Source organism: Notothenia rossii, assembly GCF_949606895.1.
Source record: "Notothenia rossii genome assembly, chromosome: 5".
In the NCBI taxonomy this organism is placed as follows: Eukaryota; Metazoa; Chordata; class Actinopteri; order Perciformes; family Nototheniidae; genus Notothenia; species Notothenia rossii.
The window spans coordinates 61,048,833-61,069,842 of NC_136903.1; the positions used below are offsets into that span (position 1 = coordinate 61,048,833).

Consider the following 21,010-nt stretch of genomic DNA (forward strand, 5'->3'; position numbering starts at 1 on the left):
GATATATATATATATATATATATATATATATATATATATATATTGTCTTCCAGTCTCCCTTCAAATATGTTAAGTGGCATGTCATTCAACACAATGCTGCTCACCTCCTTCAGTTGGGAGAAAAGCTGGTTCCGGTTCAGCATTATGGGGGGACAGGGCTGCTGAGCTTAGAGATGGATCTGTTGGTCCTGGCACCAGGGGGAAGGACAACTGATTTAGTATGAATAGGCGCTAAAAATGTGCCTGCATTTATTAAAGGTAGGTAGGTAAGAATGGAAAAAACCAGCTCGAGTGCGCTAGAATCTGAAAGTTCACAACTAAAAAAAATCTGCCCCTTCCTTCAGACTTCCTTACAGAGCCCCTCCTCCAAGACACACAAACGTGCACATGACCAATGAGGGCACGAGATACGTTTGTGCACAGGTGGAAGGCTGACAGGCAGGTAGGCCATCCAGTTATTTTAGCCGGGCCGGCTCAGATGATTGGTCGTGCTTTTTACAGTACTACGGCTTCCACAGATGAAATGTTTGTATGTATTTATTTTCAAAGCATTTAATATATTCATTGCTATCGGGATGTTAAGAGCATTCCATGACATATAACAAAAAGTGTTTCTGAAGTGAATTACCTACCCTACCTTTAAATGTCAGCTAAAAGAGCAGTGAAATGAAAAACCTCTGAATTTTCTGTAAATATATTAACAGTAGTCTACTTAATGTCAGCTTAGTAAAAACAAAACATTAGCTAACAGAATAATTTCCACCACTCATGGACCACAGCTTTTCTTGTGAAAAACTGGGTGACATACTGTCGCCCTTAAGTCCCTCTCTCTTGTCTTTCTCTCCTTTCTCTTCTTTTCTTAGAGCCTGACTTTTTGAGTCGTTGAGACATGGTACAACACAAGTGTAGGCTAAGTACTAGCATCCCTCCTCACATGTTTTCACTCTCTACAAGTGCCGGTGCTGCACCGCGTTTGGAGGCAGGAACAAACCATTGCACGTAAATAGAAGGGGGTGTACAGAGGCTTTGGATAATTAACTTTTGGAAGAAAATAAGTTAAATTAATCGTACATTTAGTGAGTACTTTATCAATATAACGTTCTATTAATGTTAATTATTGAGGATTGATGAAAGGTTACTTACATTTTTTTCCCTTAAAGAGCATCTTGCAGGTTTTTATTTTTTCTACATTTATGCTTAAACTTGCTTGAAAATTACAATTAAAAAAGTGAATGCAGGATTTGATATGTTTTACGAGACATAAGGGCAGGAATTCAGAGGGAAAGGAGCAATTTTGAGCTCTGCTCTTAAAACGGCTTTTTTTTAAGGTCATACGTCAAACGCGTCATATTACATCAAACAGGGGACACATCTCCGCTCTCTGACCGCGGGTATAGTAGAGTTGCGTTGAGTAGAGCGGTTGTGTTTTAAGGAGCTGGTATTTTTCGGTAGTTTTACATTGTATTTCACCATTTGTAATCATGGTGCAGTATTGTGTTTGTGCAGGTTGCACAAATATCAGCCTGTCAGGACATCGAGTCCACAGTAAAAAGGACCGGAGCTAGCGTTCGTTCCTGGGTGCGTTGTGCATCCACCTCCCTGCAGCACATACCGTATTACTTCTCTCTCCCCCCCCTTCGCTGCTCTCTCTCTCTCTCCCCTCGGGTACACGGCACCGTAAGACATAGTGTGGAGTTGCATTAGGTAACGCTGTGGTGACTGTACTGCTCCAGCCGTCTCCTTTGTGTTTGTTTGTTTTCCCCTGTCTGTGTTGTTTGTGTGTGCGTGGTGGCTGTCACTCCTGGCTCCCGGCTCAACCTCCACTCACCTGCTGCAATCAGCTGTGCACCCTCCCCGACTACACACCTGCTTTCCATCAAGCCATTTACAACGACATATCAACGGAGGCTCCACAACCTTTCTTCGCCAGATCGTCAAGTATCAGCCGTATCTCGCGTCTCTCCTCCGGTACACAGCACCGTAGTGTGGAGTTGCATTAGGTAACGCGAGATACGGCTGATACTTGCGCATTAGTTTCTGTTATGGATCAGTATCAACAGTCCTGCCAGTAACGTTACTATATTATCAATGCTACTTTAGTTATAGCCTGATATATGATAGCTAACTTTACAATGTTGTGATGTGACGTTAGCTAACATTCTGTAGCTAACGCAGGTCACTCACCAAGATAGCTGCCCAGTTCTCCACTGGTTCTCCTCACACCACAGCTCAATTTCTCTCCGATGGCCGTTATTTCTTCTAATCCTTGGCTGCTCCCGGTCTCTTGGATGCCTAGCAGGCTCATAATTATAAGGTTGTGGTCCGTCATATGCATTCGAATATTCATGTTCAACTTCTTCTGTGTCTCCTGTGTCGAAACTAGCATTGGGATCCATGTTTATTAATAGACAAGTTTACGCGCCAAAACACGGGTAGCGCCATGACACTACACAAATGCACTTCATTTCCGCCGGAAGTCTTTTGCACAGCGTCTGTCGGTGTAAACCGATGTAAACAGTCAGACGGGCACTGGTGTAAACACAGCGATTTCGATGCTAACAGTGATGCTAGCTTGGGAACACGATTCTACTTCTTTGACTGGAGATGGCGTTACTCTCCCCCACCCGAATTCAGTGCAAAACTGGGAGGATAACATGACGACGTGGCCCAGCATAAAACCAAAATAAACTGCCTTATTTAGGTCATGCCCACAGGAGCCAACAGTTGTCTGTTGTTTACATAATGCACAATTTACATGATCTCTTTATGCTGTGCAATATATCATATGTGCCTGTACTGTTTGAGTGAAAATAAAGTTTGATGTAATTTAATTTCATTATTGCACTGTTATTGCATTATTGCATTTCATATGTTCCTTAGAGTGCTACAATTTCTTTTAACACAGTTCATCATTCATATTAAGCTCATACTGTACATAAATAACACTGAATGAATTAATTGTTGAGAGGAAACTAAAGAAATGGCTTCAACAAGAAAGATCACATGTTTAATCCTAACAGGTATTACAAATTAAAATATAAAAGCAGCCCACACAATTACATCACTATGAAAATATTCATATATAATATTAAAAAATACAATGCATGCAGTATTTGTTGTGTTTATCTGTATTTAATGAACAACATGGCTGGGTGCTGGTTTGTGGTCGTAGCACTCTCTATCTAACCACTCGTTCAGGTGCTTTCTCGAGTGATTGCAACCAACTACCGCGCACGTAGTTCCCGAACCACTTTTCTTCATGTTGTAATTGTTATATCCTCTTTGTCTCTGCGATATCAGTGCTTTGTCGGCACAACGGAGCTAGCTAGCAAAACAAACCCAGTCCGCCAAAACGGAAGTGCATTGCATCGAAGGGAGGAGTTCAGGATGTAGAGCGGAAACGGCTCAATAACTTGTGTATACGTTACACCGGCCGCTCTCCCCCTTGTGTCCCCCGTGTTACGTCACACGCGGGAGGTCACGTGCCGAGGCTTTTTTATGCGGAAGTGAACATTTCTTACAAAAACGACGCCAGATGTCACTGTAGTGTATATTTCTGTATATTTTTTTGAAAATCTAGTGTATTCATCATTTTCCTACACATTTATTCACAGGTGTCTTTAACCTGGAAGTTGCTCTTTAATGTTCTAAACATTTTGGGGCCCCCGTCAGTCACGGGCCCTTAGAATCGTCCTAACTTTTCACCTCCTTACGGCGCCCCTGGTTGTAGGTTGCCCAGGTTTGAACAGTGGTTCAACTTACCCCTACACTGGGGCAAGTTGAGCAACAAGACTTTTTTCTTTTAAGAAGTAATATTTTCATTGCCCTTGATCAAATATGAATTATTATCATAGCCATTGATAGGAGACATCCTGAATTATAGGTGTGTGCTTTAATTTTTACTATATCATTTCTCCTTGCTTAAAGGACAGCATAATTAAAAAATGGCTCAACTTACCCCACTCTCCCCTATACGATCAGTCTAGTATTAATATGTTTACTAAAGTAAAGGAATTTCATATTTAAAGTGATAATAGAGAAATATACCTGCTCTGTGTATCTGGATATAAACAGCGTAAAGGAGCGCTCCGTTGTCACTGGTTTTCACCTTTTTTTAGTCGAGAAAGATCCTCCTCGTACTCGGCTATCGTTTGTCAAACTGTTATTTCTTCGTCAGCAGCAGCCCCTCAACATTGGGGCTTTATTCAATTTCAATTAATGGCTAGAACTCGTCCTGCATAAAGATGACATTTCAGAGGCTCAACAAAAATAAAATACTGCTTAATACTAAATAATTAGGTAAAATCAATTTAGATAAGATATACTTAATTGATCCCAAATTAGCATTTTGTTATAACAGTAACAATTTACATTTTAACAAAAGATATACATACTGTATCTATAGAGTACACAATATAAAATACACAATATTAAAACAAACAGAATAAGTTAAAAAACACTGTAGAAGACTAACCTGCTACTACTAAACAAATACACACACAGGATAAATACATCATTATACATATAATTATTCAACTTCAGGACTTTGACATTTATTTTGCTTCCATTTCACACACACAATACTACACTGGAAACTGACACACCTCTTATTGAATTGTAGTCTATTATATCAATATTTGTATGTTAATTAAGCAATTTTCCCTAGGAAATATTTACTAAAAATATTAGAAATATAACATCAATAGTAATTTAAAAAACAATAACATTATTTGTTCAATAAAAGCTGCAAATCTGCAGCAATAATTCAGTAACAAAAAGAGACAAGACAAGCGTTTATCATTTTTATTGACAAACTTACAGTCCTGCATCAGACTCGCTGAACATCATACCCAGTCAGAAAACACATTCATCAGTCCTCTTCGACTCAAACATAACAAATAAATGGTTTTTAGAAGCTATAAGAAACTCAAAAACCAAACCATTTGTTTTAAATCAAACTATAAAACGGTAGTGATTTACAGAAACTTCAACTCAATCAGATTCTAACCAGGAGAGAAATGTCCAGCTGCGCTTTTTTGCTTTATGGTGGAATTATTCACTGAACTCCACAGAAAACTTACATTTTACTTTATTGTATGGGTCCCTTAATGAGTTACTATATAATAAGGTATTAATCATATGAAAATAACGCAATCATTTGAAATTCCCCAGTTTCCGCTTTAACTTTAACCTTATTACATAGAACTTTCTTTAAAATGATGACAAAATCAAAGACCATGAAATAAAGTTTAAAAGGAAAATGTTCGTTTTTTTATCCTGACTAACGTCCAAACTTTAAGTTAAAGAAAAAAATATTAGGAGAAAATGAATATTCTTTGATTTCTTACCATGATTTCGAACTCGTTGTGTGCTCATGTAATAATCGATTTTCCAACAGCATTCTGTTGAACATCAAAATAATCTTTTGTCTGAGAATCAAACATATGGACAAGTCTGTTTTTATAGTAATGTAATGTTAATATTGTCAATGAACAGTATTTGTAACCCTCACATGACCGGCTGTAACGTAGGACTGCAACAAATTGTTCTCTTATCGACAACAGGAAAATAATAGCCACCTTTTTTGATCAGAAGTTGAGCAGTTTCATGGAGAAATGTCAGGAAATGCTGTTTTTTCTCAAAAATTCAGATTTTCTATGTTTTATGTCATATAAAGTCAAATGTGATTTGAAATTAAAAAAAGATATACATTTAACGACCACGGACTAAAAAATTCACTTATCTAGAAACCACCAGCAGAATACATTTTTAATAAAAAGTAATCTCGTTGCAGCCTTTGTAATCATACAACTACCTTTGATTGTGAGAAATAAGGAACATGATGTGAAGCCTGAGCGTGCTTCAAACAAGAAACTGAAGCCATGATTCTGTTCTGATGGGTTTATACCGTTTAACAAACGCATAGCTTGATCCTATACACAGAAACAGCCTGCCAGTTCAGAATATTGACAGGTGACAAACAGACTTCTGCTGCGGGTCGGTAATCTGCAGCATACCGGTCAGACAGTAAAACATTCAGAGATATGTTGGTGGCTGGTGGCTTTCTTTCAAGGCTTGTTAGGGGTTGCTCAGCTCACCTGAAGAAAAAATGTGGGGCTTATTCTTCGCATCATGCGCTCTAAATGAACCATTCTTTCCCGGAGGAGTTTTACCAAAGGTTAAATAAAAAAACTGGCATTTTTGTACTAAATATTATGGAAATACTCACGTACACCTTTTTCAAGAAAGTCAGCCTCTTATTAGTAGTGTAATATGTTGTTGAGTGTGAAGTTAACAGACAATTTAAAGAACTTCTAATATCTTAAAATAATCTAAACTTTGTTCTCAAAATGTAACTATGTTTTCTTTGAGCTTTCTTTGACTTCATTATCTCAATATTGAAGTTTTTAATCAGAGCTGCAACGAATTATCGATCAACAGGGAAAAAAAGGCAACTTTACATGGCAGAACATGTTTTTTTCAGCTTCTCAAATATGGATATCTCTCTTTATTTTATTTTAAAGTCAATATCTGTGGATTCTAGGCTGACAGAACAAGATATTTAAAGTGTATGATAATGATTGATTGAATTGTCTAGAGCAATAATTGTTAGTTGCAGCCCTATGATCGATTTTGAATTGTGAGGCTGTTTCTTCTGAAATGACTAAATCCTCTTGTAACATGCCTTTTTAAAATTGTTCCCCAGTGGACCTAGTACTCCATCATATGTCCCGACGTTTAGGGCCAAACTGGGTAGCTATGTCCAGAAACCTTTCTAAGATTTGAAAATGTACTGTTTTAGTATATTAGGAGACAAAGTAAACAAAATGTTAGAGAGGAAATGTATTTCAGTTGGCTACCATCATGGAACAAATAAGAACGTTTGTGGATTTTCAGATCCAGCCAACCCAAGACTTTAAACCGGCAGCAGGAACTCTTGTGATTAATCAGCTGTGGCTCTGTTATTGTTAGACCTTTTTTCAGTGGAGCAGTTTTGTGTTTCAGGGGCTTTTCTGAGATCAAATTAACTCCTTTCTGCCTTAAATTGATTTAACGTCAAAATAACAATATAAAGTAAAGTCTCGCTAGTTTCCATCCACAGTTTCTGCCCTCTTTCAATTCCCAGAATCCCTTTCAACACCCCCCGGAGAAGAGGGAGGGACTTTTCTGTCCTGCTCTCTGATTAGAGTTGGGGTCTATTTAGTTCTTGGGCGGAGCCTGCAGAGTCTCAGGGAGCTGATAGGTCGGATCGTCCGACCTCTGAGTGTCCCTTCAGCAGGCCGAGCCTCACCACCACCACCCGCCTCTTCTTCTGCTCCGACTCTTCATCATCCGACTCTTCCTCCGTGTCCCTGTCTTTCCCTCTTCGTTTCCCCCTCTCCTTCCTCTTCTCCTCCTTTCTCTGCTTCTTCGCCTTCTTCTTCCTCCGCTTCTTTTCCATCTCTACCTTTTCCTCCACTGCTTGCTCCTCCTCCTCTTCATCCTCTTGGAGTCCCACTTGCACTTCTTCAACTTCCACCTCCTCCACTGCCATCTCCATTTCTTCCTCCTCTTCTTCTTCTTCTTCTTCCTCCTCGTCGTCTTCTTCCTCATTCTCTTCCTCCTCCTCCTCCTCCTCCTCGATGTCATCTTCCTCCTCCTCATCCATCATATGTTCTCCCTTCATCTGCTCTAGTTTCATCTTCATCCTCTGTCGTCCGTTCTGTGTCGGCTGACAGGACCACAACACAAAGTTAAAAAAAGAACTCTAGTACTTCCCAACAAAAAAAGCTTAAACAAATAATCTTTATGCAACCTTTTAAGTTAAAATAGTTAAAAATAAAGTTATATTTATCAGGGTTTCCTTTAGCCGGTAATTACTGGTTTTTAGCTGGTAGAATTTATTAAATTTATTATTATTAAAAAACGGTAAATTCAAAACCTGCCGGTCAAAATGTCCGGTAATAATTAGGGATGCTCCGATCGATCGGCCGGTATTCTCTCGTAATAGTTTGATCGGTGCTCTCTATAAAGGCCGATCAGGAGAGCTGGATCTGATCGATATGGACATAAACGCGGGTGAAGTGTAACCAGACGCGAGAGAGAGGTCTGATCACCTGCAGCTCCGCCGCTGTGACGGACCGGTGAGCAGAACACACACCTCAAGATAGACCTAACAGTACAAACTTAACTATTTGATCTACCAGTGGAACTAGCTAAACTAGTTATAAATATGTTTATTCTTCACTGTCAGGTCACTCATTACTGGATCGGCGAGCTGCATGAGTCTGATACAGAAGAGGGAGAGAGGAAAAGAGAGGCTCCGTTTATTTCTCCGTTGTTAATATCCAAAGTTAATGTAAACTTTTGAATAATGTACTATATCTACTATAAGTAGTTTGTTTGAATGTAATAATGATGTTGTTTGTGGAAGCGCATCACTTATTGAATGAATCTGAACTTTTCCATCTGTTATGATTATAAAGTGAAGCAATATAAAAAGGAGCCCCATTAACTGAGTTTTAAACATCAGCATATCCGTTCATAGTCCGGTAATTACCTGCTAACTAGGGGTGTAACGGTATACGTATTCGTACCGAAATTATTCGGTACGGGCCCTTCGGTTCGGTACACGACACGTGTGTACCGAAGTGTACCGAAAGAATATAACGTTAAACGTAAAATATTGAGAACGTGAACAACTTCTTGGAAGTAATCTCAGGTGCTGCGTCGCAGCATTCAGAGTAATTTGCTCACATTGAGTTCAACGCGTCATAGAGCGACCAAGTCATTTCATTGGACGAGAGGCATATTATGAGAGCTGGTCACAGGGATGCGTTCAAATGTAGTCAGTAATTTGAGGAACTGTCGAAATGGCGAACGCAGATAAAGTTGAGCTCGAAAACTTCCAGCATCATTGAAGTCTCCGGTTTGGGAACATTTTGGTTTCGCAGTTACGTACAAGGATGACGGACAAAGACAGGTGGACCGAACCAACAGGGGCGGCGCCAGGGGGTAGCTTGGAGTTGCTATAGCAACTCCAACAATTGGCCTAGCAACGGCTTAGCAACCCCATTGTTTTGTTATGAAAATGTATCTATATTTATACATATTCTCGTGAGATCTATCAGGGGTCGTTGTAATGCTGCGTTCACACCGGACGCGATGCGAACATTCGCTTCGCTCTAAACGCTCGAGTTTCACCGCGGCTGCCAGCTGTGTTTACTCGCATCATTCAAACAAGACGCGCTGGCTCGGGAGCTACAACTACAACAAAAAAACTGTATAAAACAGTATTTTGGTTGTGCTTACCTTGCAAAATAATGTTATAAGTGTCAAAGGAATGTTTTTAATGTAAATATTAAGGATAATATTGTAGCGTGTCCAAGTTAATAGTTATTTCAGTTATCAGATGTGCACAGTTTTAGTATTTGTAAAGTTATTTAGGCAATATTGTTGGTGGGAGTTAGGGAGAGACCGCCCCTTCCAGGTGTGTGTGTGCGTTTTCCGGTGTGTGTGGAGGGAGTACGAGACGGTAGGAGTTGTGTTCGAGTGTGGGGAAAAGTCATGATGAGTGTTATACTATTGATTGGTTCTGTAAGGCGTGGCTGTGGCCGTCAATACCAGAAAATAAAGAGAACGTTTTCGACATTGAAGGCTCGAGTGATCTGTGATCTTGAATAGCGGTGAACGCTACAATATGAACAGGCTCGTGCTTGGCCCACTGGTATTGTTTGTTTATTTATTTTGAAAATGAACTAGCAACGCCGTGCTGTCATATAGCAACTGCTAAGCTACTGCAGCAAAAAAATCCTGGCTCCGCCCATGCGAACCAAAGCTGTTTGTCGGCATTGTTCAACTAAAATTGGTTACGCGGCTGGCAATACATCAAACTTGCACACTCATTTGAAAAGGCATCATCCGAACGTGAATATCACCGGTACCAAAAGAAAAAAGACTGAAGTGCAAACCCAACTCCCGCTAGCATTAAGCCTCCACCACTCGCAAAAAAAGTTCAGACCGAGCCAAAGCTATTACAAACGCCAAATATCCTTATGTTGCCATGTTAGCAAAGCGCTACCTGGCTTTATCGGCTACCTCTGTCCCTAGCGAGAGGGTGTTCTCCACAGCAGATCTGCCCTTTCGGCAAGCGAAATGTGGACAAGGTAATTTTTATTAAAAAAAACTTTAAAATACAATGACAAGCAAGTCATAATGTCAAACTGGCTGCTTAGGTACTACAGGGTTCTTACACCTTTTCCAAATTCAAATTCAAGCACTTTTTAAGGTGCATTTTCAAGGTGCATTTTCCAGCTTTTCAAGCATCTTACAGCTGTTGTAAATTACATATTTATATACACATACTCAAATGATTATTTCCCTACCTCACATTAAATCAGATGTTCTTTATGCTATAAACAACCAAATGTGTGTTTCGTGATAGCCTTCTACACGAGGATGAAAAATTAAAGAAAAGAAAACTAAGTTTAATATTTCCAAATTAGTGATCTGTACGTAGACTGGGCCTCCCATATAACCTGGCTGAGCCAATATAAAACAATCAGATAAATAACTTTTCAATACATTATTGATTACTATTTTTGAGGTACTTTTAGGTTGGCAGTAAACATAAGTCAGAGGTAAATGGTGTACTTTTGCTCCACTACATGTATTTAATACCTTTAGTTACTTCACAGATGTGGATGAATGATGTGAAATATGATCAAGTGTTAAATCAGACTTTAGTTCGACCTGGAGTAAATCCACAAGCTACCCTGCAGTATTCAAAGTCATTCAAACTAGCTGCACCTTTACCAGCTTTGAGAACACTTTCATGATCAATCATTATAAAACATATCATATATATTATTCCGAAATGGATCAATCTGCACAATGACTACTGTTACTGTCGCTACTTTCACTATATTTTGATGAGAATACTTTTCTACTTTTACTTGAGGAACATTTTGAATGCAGGACTTTTACTGTGACAGAGTATTCCTACACTCTGGTACTTCTACTTTTACTAAGTATAAGATCTGAGTACTTATCATTTCACTACAAGATCTGAGTACTTGTACTTTTACTCAAGTACAATATCTGAGTACTTATTCCACCTCTGGTAGCGTATTAGCCTGAATTGTAGCCACAAAATCCAGCAGAGCTGCATAAAAATAGACTCACAATGGTAACAAGTCGAAAATAATATTTAAAAATGTGTACAATGATTTGTAGGTAATTTTGACTACTCAAGACACCTGACTTATACATCTTCAAAGGAAGACTGTTCATTCTACAATTACATGGGATTAAAGCAAAATGTAGTTTTACTTGTATAATACTTCAATTTTATATAAAAGACAGTTTGTTTTCATCTGTTTTCAAATAAACAAAGTATTGGCTTTCACAATATTAAACTTGTTTCGGCAAATTCAGATGATAAATACAACTTTGAAGCTTGTAACGGCATAATTACAAGCAGAGAACGGACTGATGTAACATCACAGCAAGCATAACAACAGCCGATGTTTCTTGTAAGTGTTTCCCCGGTACACAAATGCAAAAATACACAAACACACTCGCGAGCTTCCCCCAGACCAGTAATGCAAACGAAAATGTGTCTTCGGGTCAATGTGACTGATTTCGATAGAGCAAGTCACATTTGGTTTAGGCAAGAAACATACTACCAGTAGAAATACATTGCTTTGCTCTGTGTCGAATCAATAGATTATAATTCGTGACTATAACACGAAATGCTGTGAGTGCTTCATCCTCTGAACACCACACGATGGCGACTGTAACGCACATAACATAGGTACGCTTTTCTGAAATGATTGTCCCCTGCAATTATTATTATCCCTCAATCGAGTTCACTATTCAGCTCGCTAACGTTAGCTTAAACAAACGTAACATGCAACGTTAGTCTAATCTAAAATGCTCTACTGCGGCGTACCTTTCATGTGGCTCGTCAGCGCAGACTCTCGCATCGTTATTTTTGCAAACTTTGAAGGAGGCTACTCGTGGGCTTGACCCTTGTCTTAGCCATGGCTTGTATTTGTCTTCTGCTAGCCAACGCTCGTTGAAACTGCAACCTCCTGGCATACTGTCTGTCATCTATCACTCTCATCAGAATGCCCAGGTCACACGTAACAGTGTTTCCCCTATATACAAATAGTGGCGGCGCAGCGCCGCTGCTGAAATATGAGCGCCGTTAATAATATATATATATTTTTTTTTAAACTTTTTTTTCTTTTCTTAAAATAATAATAAGTGGGGCCCTTTTTCATTTTTGATTGTTTGTTATGTGGATTTGTAGTATTTGTGTTACTGTATGGTGTAAGGTGTATTTTTGCTAAATCTTGAGACATTGCCATCGTATGTACTAGGCAGGGCCAATTTCTGGCATAGGCGACACAGGCGGTCGCCTAGGGCGCCAGATCTGGGGGGCGCTGCGCTGGTAGCTCTGGGAGGGAGGGAAAAAAAGCTGTTTATGTAGAAGCGAAGCAATTATTTTCTTTTAATCTAAAAAGCGAACTATTCAGTCAGACAGCAATTTATTGTAAAAGTAAAGCATTTACATTTTCAAGCACTTTATCTCAATTTCAAGCACCATTCCAAAAATTCAAGCACTTTCCCAACCTTGAAAACACCACGTCAAATTTCAAGCATTTTCAAGGATTTCAAGCACCCGTACGAACCCTGGTACTAGTACAGTACAGTTCAAATACAGATTATTTCAGTGCATCGAAATGCTGCACCTTAATGTTTATTTTATTTTGTATTTATTTGAGTGAATACATTATTCACAGTTTAATAACCCAACATTTTTTTTTGTGATCATTTTTTCTGCTGTACCGAAAACGTACCGAACCGTGACCTAAAAACCGAGATACGTACCGAACCTAAATGTTTGTGAACCGTTACACTCCTACTGCTAACGGAAACTCAGCTACACAATTCTTATTATTGTTATTGAAACATGACCGGTAAGTTTCGAATTTGTCCGGTAAAATGAATTATTTACGGACACTTGACTGGCAAGAAAAACATCCTAGCGGAAACCCTGATATATATATAGATATATTCTATTTTTTTTATAATTAGGGAGAATCTAATTTTTTCCAAAGTTATCATGGATTGCTTTTCAGCCTAACAGGGATATGATTATTGGTCTGGGTCACACAGCTCTAGCTTGTACCTGAAAGTCTGCTCTGATTGGTCAACTGCTTAGAGATATCCTGCCCCTTAGCCTATTAAGTACAATCGGTTGGAGCACTCCCGCTGAAACTCCCTCTGGAGGGAACTTTGGGTTTTATGTCTTTGCAGACCATTTACATACAAAAAACCTACATAGCACACTACAGGAAAAGGAAAACCCCAATAAGCGCAATAAGGCCCCTTTAATATTAGTGTTGTCTTCTTGCTCCCTTATTTATGTTTTCATTGAGACATTTATATTGTGCAAACATATAAATGTCTGGCTGCGAGAAGAGTTTGTGTTAAAATCGTATTAATACTCACCGACTTCTTGCCGTTTCGGAGCCTGTGCAGCAGTAACCTGACGGTGTCTTTGTTCTGACATAGTCCCATCGTGTTCAGGGCGTCAAGAGCGGAGCCGGAGCAGCCCTGCAGGCGGAGCTCGGCCCCCAGAGCGGCCTGCAGGAAGTTGTTCTTCCAGATGTTCCTGGTGAAGAGCGGGAGGGAGAGCGCCACCACGGTCCGTCGCTCCAGCAGCGTCTGGGCCTGTTCCTCTGACATCTGGCTGTCACACAAGCAAACAGGACAAGTGTTCATCAGATCACTGACCAAACAATGAGACTTTTAACAAAGACATTTTTATTGTTATGAACCAGCAGGATTTCTAAACTCTTTGGTCCAGTGTGTGTGTGTGTGTGTGTGTGTGTGTGTGTGTGTGTGTGTGTGTGTGTGTGTGTGTGTGTGTGTGTGTGTGTGTGTGTGTGTGTGTGTGTGTGTGTGTGTGTGTGTGTGTGTGTGTGTGTGTGTGTGTGTGTGTGTGTGTGTGTGTGTGTGTGTGTGTCCGTGTGTCCTCTCAGACTTACTTGCTGCTCTTGGAGAGGCTGTTGATGTCGGGGAACAGTGAGGTCAGGCAGGCGGTGACGAGGGGAGCCTTTTCCTGGGCCCAGGTCAGACAACGCCGCCAGGGGAAGCATGACAGCGGCTTCCTGCTCGTCACTTTTTGATGGAAAGGATTATCCGTCTGCCGTGTCAGCGCCTTCATCTGCACCGCCACCAGGAAACACACCAGGACATGTGACATGAAAGTTAGAGATGCACAATTTGCAAAGCCTGACCTGCTGATTACAATGTTCTATCTCTTTATAAGAAGTATAATTGTAAGTATGTGCAATCATTATAGTAAAGATTCTTTAATGGAAAAGTTAATTACATTTTATGTTCATAATAAAACATGGATTAGCATTTTTCCCTCACTAAGTTAAAAGACCTTCTTGTTTTCAAAACCTTGTTTTGGCCATGATGTGTGTGTGTGTGTGTGTGTGTGTGTAGGCCTGTCGCGATAATCGATAAATTGACTTATCGTACGATAAATAAAAATGGACTCGATAACTTTTCTGAGCTCGATAAATTGCCGTTTACATGCGTGTTTGTTTACATAAGGATGTGACCAGCATTTTAGCTAGGAGCGCTTTGGCTGCCAGACGAGCTGTGGCTGCCGTCCATGCGCGCTGTGAGGGGCGGGGCTGACACACAGCCAGGTCAGTACACTCTGTGTGCACGTACAGCAGCGTAGCAGCCAAATTAATAATATAGCGACAAGCGGGAGACAATGTGTGACTTACTCGCGGGGAATTTAAAGTGAAATGGAATTGGTTACAAAACCTACACATCTCGATTCTCCGGTGTGGAAGTATTTTGGATTCAAGCCAAATCAACGAGGCCAACCTACGGACTTGAATGAGCCGGGCGGTGTGTCGCATTTCTTAAAAAAAGGTAGCGACAAAAGCAGGCAATACCACGCATTTTAAACTACACCTAAAACACAACCACTCCATTCCGTTTTCCCAGCTGGTAGCAAACACGGCAGCTGGAGATGGAGAGCCCCCACCTTCCCGACAGTTTACAATCAAAGATGCATTTGCCCGGCAATGCAAACATGTTGGTGTTCCTTGCTCGAAAACTTCGAAAAACAGATTTGGATATGGCCTGTTGAGGCATCTGGGCCTTTGTATGGACAGTGGACTGTACACATGACTGTTGTTTTAAGGAGATTTTTTTTGCTTGTGAGACAATGTGTGCTCATATTGATTTATTTATATATATATATTTATATATATTTATCTATCCATCTATATAGAGATGGATAGATAGATGGATTGAGAGCTCTGTTTTCCAGCCTGAGTCTATTTAATTTATTGTTTTGGTTGTGTGTGATTTAATTAATTTATTATAATTTAATTAATTTGTTTCATTTATTATATATCATTTATATATTTTAATATTATTTCACATTTCATTTGCAATGTTGAATGTTCAATAAAAAATTCTGTTTGAAAGGATGTACTAGAATTATTATGATATATTATCAGTATGTCAGTGGTCTAAAATGGTCTTACAATGGTGCCGACAATATTATCGTTTATCGCAATAATTTCCAGGAACATTTATCGTCCAACAAAATTATTTATCGTGACAGGCCTATGTGTGTGTGTGTGTGTGTGTGTGTGTCACTGTGATTCAAGTGCATGTGCCGCTGTGTGCAGCAATGCCATCATCAGCGTGTATAAATTGAAGCAAATTGACAAATCCAAAGAATGACTAGGGTCTGTATCTGCGCCTCCCTTATAACAAACATTGGTGAAATGTTTCTTTTGGAGACCTATAGCAGAATGTGTTTGTTATAATAGACGGTTTTAGTAGCTGCTCTCCTCACCTCCTCTTTCAGCTGTTTGCTCCAGAAATCCATCATTGGCTTTCGGGCACCTTTGGCTGACCAGAGCATTTTGAAGGCAGCCTTGTAGCAGGACTTGCTCACCAGCAGCGCCGCTTTGCTCTTCTTCCCCATCCTGCGGCCTTTCTTCTTCTTGTCCCTCACCTCTGACTGCAGTCACCATCACCAAGGAGAAACAAAGAAAACATCAAAGATTCATACAGCATCTCTCAATTGTGTGGAACACGACCATATCCATGATGGTTAACATATCATAGCCCACAGACCAAGGGTCACAATGGGTCCTGCTTGTTTTACAGCTGATAGAGCGACTGGGAGTTGCAGGATGAAACACGCCAGGTACAACAAATATGTTACATTTCTGAATGTTGCGTACTAGATAGCAAGTTATCTAGCTATTTTTTGTGAGTGCAATACAAAATTAGAAGGTCAGCCGTTTCACCCACACTAAGGGGTCCAACGACGAACTGCAATCAAATGTATCTTTTAAATGTTAAACTTCAAATGTGTTATTAATGGCATAATTCACACAATAACATTATGTGTCTGTTGATGTTGACTGCCATACACATTTTAAGGGGGGACATCCGAAGTGAGAGGGGCTTCGCCTGAATACATTGCAGAATGTATGATGGGAGATACCGCTCTTATCCGTATGTATCCCACACCTGTTTTGTCTGAGGCGGCTTCACCCACAGAGTCCGCTTCCCACTCTGTCTGCGTTTACAGCTGCTCCTGATGACCTGGGCGCAGGTCTCACACAGGAAGGACTTTTCGTGCACAGAGGTGCCCGGGAATGCCCACTGCACCGTCTCCGGGGTGGAGAAGGTGTACACCGCCCTCCGGTTGAAGCTGCGGCCCTGCCGTTCGAACTCAGAGTGGCAGGCCGAGCAGTTGTTGTCCTCGGGCCGCCTGGGTCTACGGCGACCGACTCGCAGAGCGGGCGAGGCCGTAGCAGCCAGTAGACATGGGTCTGTCTTATGGGATATCTCGTCGGTGTTCGCTGGAGGAAACGCCTCCACATCGTTTCCACCGGGGCAGTCCACCTCCGCACCAACAGCCGGTTCAGGAAGCTCCACCAGCTGGGTATGCTGCCCCAAGGAGCTGGGCTCAGGTTCGGCCGCTGTCGTGAAGCTCTCTGCACTGACAGCCTCGTTAGCAGCTGGTGCACCTGAGGAGGACGCTTCCGTAGAAGTTAGGTTACCGTCCGCGGAGTCGTGGGCATAGTCATGCTCGTTTGTCTCGGATGAGGGAACAGTCTCATCTCCGTTCACTGCGTTGGTTTCGCTGTTTTCACTCGCCATGATGAAAAGAAACCCTCTGGTTTGATTCAATACCATAGGTCAATACGCAGGAAGAGAAACTCTGTCTGCCGTCATCGCTGTTCGCAGCAGGCCAACGGTTACTTGCTAACCCTGGAGCACGCCAGAACAACCACCAGGACGTGCAGGCAGATCTTTCAGAGTAAAGTCTCTTGAACCGTCAGGTCGACATGAACTGCAAAGGGAGGTTTATTCTACCAAGCTTTGCGGACAAAATATAGACCGTTTTAAACTATGAAGAGCTGCAGATCAGTTGGAAAACAGAAGCTGTGACCAACAGGATGTAGCCGTTGATAAACATTGAACTAGTTTCCGTGTTTCTGTTGACCGACACGACGATGGCGACCCCGTGTGGTGGGAGGCCTGTACTACAAGTGATAGAATCACAGATGACTGGAACTTTGTAAATCTTTCAATATACGCACTGACCAAAAGAAGCAATTCACATAAAATAAAAATGTGCAAGTAAAATCATTGCATGCACACTTTAACTTTATTAAATAACACAAATATTGATATAAATATATACAGACTAAATAAAGGAGAATTTCTCAGTGTACAAAATATTTTGAAAAAACTGTAGTATAGAATAAAGTATCAATGGGTCTATTATATATATACATTTTTTTTTTATAGATAAACAAGATAGATAACCTTTTATTTAATCAGGGACACGTATCTAGATTTACGCTTTCTTTCACCATGGTGCCTTGAAGATAGCCAAACCCAATGATGCGTTATACAATTAAAAAAGAGTGATAGGGCTACATTAATATACGACACAAGCACAGGAAGAGAAATAAAAACATATAACAAGCATATAAATTAAGGAAAACACGAGTACTGATAATATTGAACACCGTTTAATTGGAGTTCTGGGCTTTAATATTTTTTCATTATTCTTATTTAATGCAGTTCTGTAACTTATTCCACCTGTAAGTCCATTTTCCCCTTGCAGAATTCATAGACAAGGTGTCTAATCGTAATACTTAAGGGGCGGTTCTAGGGGGGGCAGGGGAGGCCAGTGCCCCCCTAAAACTGATTTTGGACCACCCTGGGCCCCCCTGAAAATAAAAATAAAAAGTTTATGATTAAACGATTTACTGGCTGAAGTAATAGGCGTAACTAACGCTGTTTGTCTTTCTAGTCGGACCCATTAGAGCAGGGGTCTCCAACACGTTGATCGCGAGCTACCGGTAGCTCGCAAGCCCTCAATAAGTAGCTCGCCAAGCAAATCCAAAATGTAAAACATACACACAGAAAAAAGGAAATGGGAGTCACGTGATCAGCTGGACAAGATTGCAGCATAGGTTAAACTTGCTCAACCCAGTGATGCTAATTCTGTAAATATATACCGTTGAGACAATTTAAAAAATATATATTTTAGCCTCTATGAGTGTTTGATCGAAGGCAATGTCTAAATTGAGCAAAAAGTCGCCGCCTAAAAAGGGTCCCGAGACGAGGGGGAAGCCTGACATGGAGGCGTTAGCCGACACGGTGCTTGAGAAGCAACGAGGCTATCTGGATTTGCGCTTCGACCAACTCCAACAGATGGGGAAGGAGACGGAGGGGAAATTGACTTCTATCCAAACGGTCTTGATGGTACTGAGTGAAAGCATCGGCACCGTTAAGGCAGAGATGGGCAAAATACGGTTGGATGTGGTGAAAAATGTGGGTATGCTAGCCACCCACGAGGATACGCCGGACATGATGCAACTCAAGCTAGCGGACATGGAGGACCGGAGCAGAAGATGCAACGTCCTTATAACTGGGCTAGCAGAAGGACTTGAAGGGTCTAACGCCATACAATTTCTGACAGACTCGCTTCCAAAGTGGTTCCCCTCCTTAGGTAATCTAAAGGGCGAGTTAATGCGAGCTCATCGTATCTACAGCGACGACAGGAAGAAGCAGGTGGGCGCTACCCACACTTTGATTTTCAAAGTTCTCCGTTATACCACCCGCCAAGACATGCTCCGTGCCGCAAAGAAAGCCCCACTCACGATTGATGGACGGAGGATTCACTTCTCCCCTGACTACAGCAGCTACACTGTTAAACGTCGTCAGGCTTTCTCCCAGGCAATGGATACCGCCCGTCCCAAAGGGGTGGAATTTTTCCTCCTTTACCCCGCTACACTGAAAGTCAAGGGAGCTGGTCAAGTTACTGTAAGACATTTCATTCCCCGGGACATGCTGAAGACTTCATCTTCTCCCTACCAGGAGTGCAGGATGTACCAACCGGCGGGGACGGGGACCCGGGACCTGGGCGCTCGTCTGACGGCGAATTGCGGTCTTTTGGAACCTGTTGGACTATATACTGTAGCGTCGCTGTTTTAGACTAAATGCAGACTGCTTTGCGTAGTCTAGGATCTCTTACAGAGTTTTGGATTATTTCTGCAGGCTTCTTTTTATTTGTTTCTGTCTGACGCTGGACTCATCTGGGGACGGATAGTTGTTTATCATTGTTTGGCTGATCAGACTAACTTGCGAGCCTAATGCTTGATTTTTGGATCCCACACCACGTAATAGACTCTGGACTTTGATACAAACACAGCCGGCTTCTTTGCTTTTTGTTTTGATCTATATCACGACGGATCCGCTGTGCATGCCGGATGTGAATGGACAATGGCCGGTAAGATGTGCGTTGGTTATCGGAACAGTGTATGCTATGATGTTACCTATTTACATTTGTTGCTCTCTTTTCTTCTAATAACTAAGCTCATTGTTGCCTTAGGTTATTTCATTTAGTCTGTTAACAACAGTTTAGTAAGCTTTAAGTACTGGGTTGAAGGGTAGGCTAGGTATAATCCTTTTGCAGCCCCATATCCCATCAGGTCACGGATCAATTTAGGAATATCCGTTTAATGTACTGTTTAGTTATTTTAAGTATCGTCTTTAATCTTTATTTTTCTGTATCATCTTGTTTTTGTTACCGGGGAAATGTATGGGGGATTGTCTTGTTTTTGTCTTTGTCCAGTTATGGGAAACTTTTAATTCTGCCTATGCCCCAAATACATTTGATAAGGATTTTGATGATACCTTAACTCAAAAAATGCTAGAATTAACCGAGTATGCTATCATGGTGGGAGCGGACATGAACGCAGTATGGAATTCAAATGAACGGTCAAGTTTAACAGCCTCTAGAGATCAGGAGTCGGCTACTGCTGCGCTGAAGTCTTGGGCTGGGAGTTTGGGACTAGTGGACATGTGGCGAGCTTTTAACCAACAGGTTAAAGATTATTCATTTTTCTCAGCCAGACACAAATCTTTTTCTAGGATAGATTATCTTTTTACCTCTCCACAACTTTTCCAGAAAGTCGATAATGTAATGTTGCTTCCTATTGCCCTCTCAAACCACTTTGTTGTGCGACTCTGGGCAATTTATCCAAGCGCGCCTCTAGATGGCGCCTCAATTCCACTTTACTAGGAAATGGAAAATATAAAGAACAACTCCTGACACAATTGGAAGAATTTTTTGACTTAAATATAGGTTCAGTTGAGGACCCAAGAATATTATGGAATGCATTCAAAGGCTTTCTAAGAAGCAATACCATATTGTTCTCTTCAAATGTATGTAAGGAAAGATCCGCCAGTTTACAGGCTTTGGAAGCGGAATTTGCTAGTCTTGACTTCATTTTGCAGAATAATTACTCTAAACAAACGGCATCTAAACGTAAACTTGTCAAAAAGGAAATAAATGATATCTTGAAACAACGATCAGAATTTCTAATACATAGGGTTAGGCAGCGCTATTACTTCCACGGGTCTCGGCCCAGTCACCTCT

At 40.9% G+C, this 21,010-nt stretch overlaps 2 protein-coding genes and 1 long non-coding RNA gene across 4 annotated transcripts in view; 1 reads left to right on the top strand and 2 right to left on the bottom strand.

The window, feature by feature from the left end:
* The window catches only part of LOC307040266, a 26,324-nt gene extending 23,390 nt beyond the window's left edge, over window positions 1–2,934 (bottom strand). The window contains exon 1 of the long non-coding RNA XR_013808473.1: window positions 2,185–2,934. This is a non-coding gene — a long non-coding RNA (uncharacterized lncRNA). The remainder of the gene's footprint in view (window positions 1–2,184) is intronic.
* A 1,855-nt stretch (window positions 2,935–4,789) lies between these two features.
* On the bottom strand, window positions 4,790–17,541 carry LOC307040264 (uncharacterized protein). The gene is made up of 5 exons (XM_079682933.1): window positions 16,576–17,541; window positions 15,890–16,057; window positions 14,040–14,218; window positions 13,501–13,741; window positions 4,790–7,711 (listed from the first exon to the last, which is right to left on the bottom strand). The coding sequence occupies exons 1-5, from the start codon at window positions 17,245–17,247 to the stop codon at window positions 7,229–7,231; spliced, it is 1,743 nt and encodes a 580-aa protein (XP_079539059.1). The 5' UTR covers window positions 17,248–17,541; the 3' UTR covers window positions 4,790–7,228.
* A 656-nt stretch (window positions 17,542–18,197) lies between these two features.
* The window catches only part of LOC307040259 (uncharacterized protein), a 58,600-nt gene continuing 55,787 nt past the window's right edge, over window positions 18,198–21,010 (top strand). For both annotated transcript variants that reach the window (XM_079682925.1, XM_079682924.1), the window contains exon 1: window positions 18,198–19,858. In XM_079682925.1, the coding sequence (XP_079539051.1) occupies window positions 18,643–19,563 (921 nt within the window). In that variant the 5' untranslated portion in view covers window positions 18,198–18,642 and the 3' untranslated portion in view covers window positions 19,564–19,858. The remainder of the gene's footprint in view (window positions 19,859–21,010) is intronic.

Excerpts from the sequence above, each read along its gene's own strand:
- LOC307040264 (XM_079682933.1), bottom strand. The coding sequence starts at position 17,247 with ATGGTATTGAATCAAACCAGAGGGTTTCTTTTCATCATGGCGAGTGAA. Across the intron at positions 13,742-14,039 it reads AGCCTCTCCAAGAGCAGCAA|CCAGATGTCAGAGGAACAGG; the intron begins GTAAGTCTGAGA and ends CTTGTGTGACAG. Across the intron at positions 7,712-13,500 it reads TCCGAAACGGCAAGAAGTCG|CCGACACAGAACGGACGACA; the intron begins GTGAGTATTAAT and ends TGGTCCTGTCAG.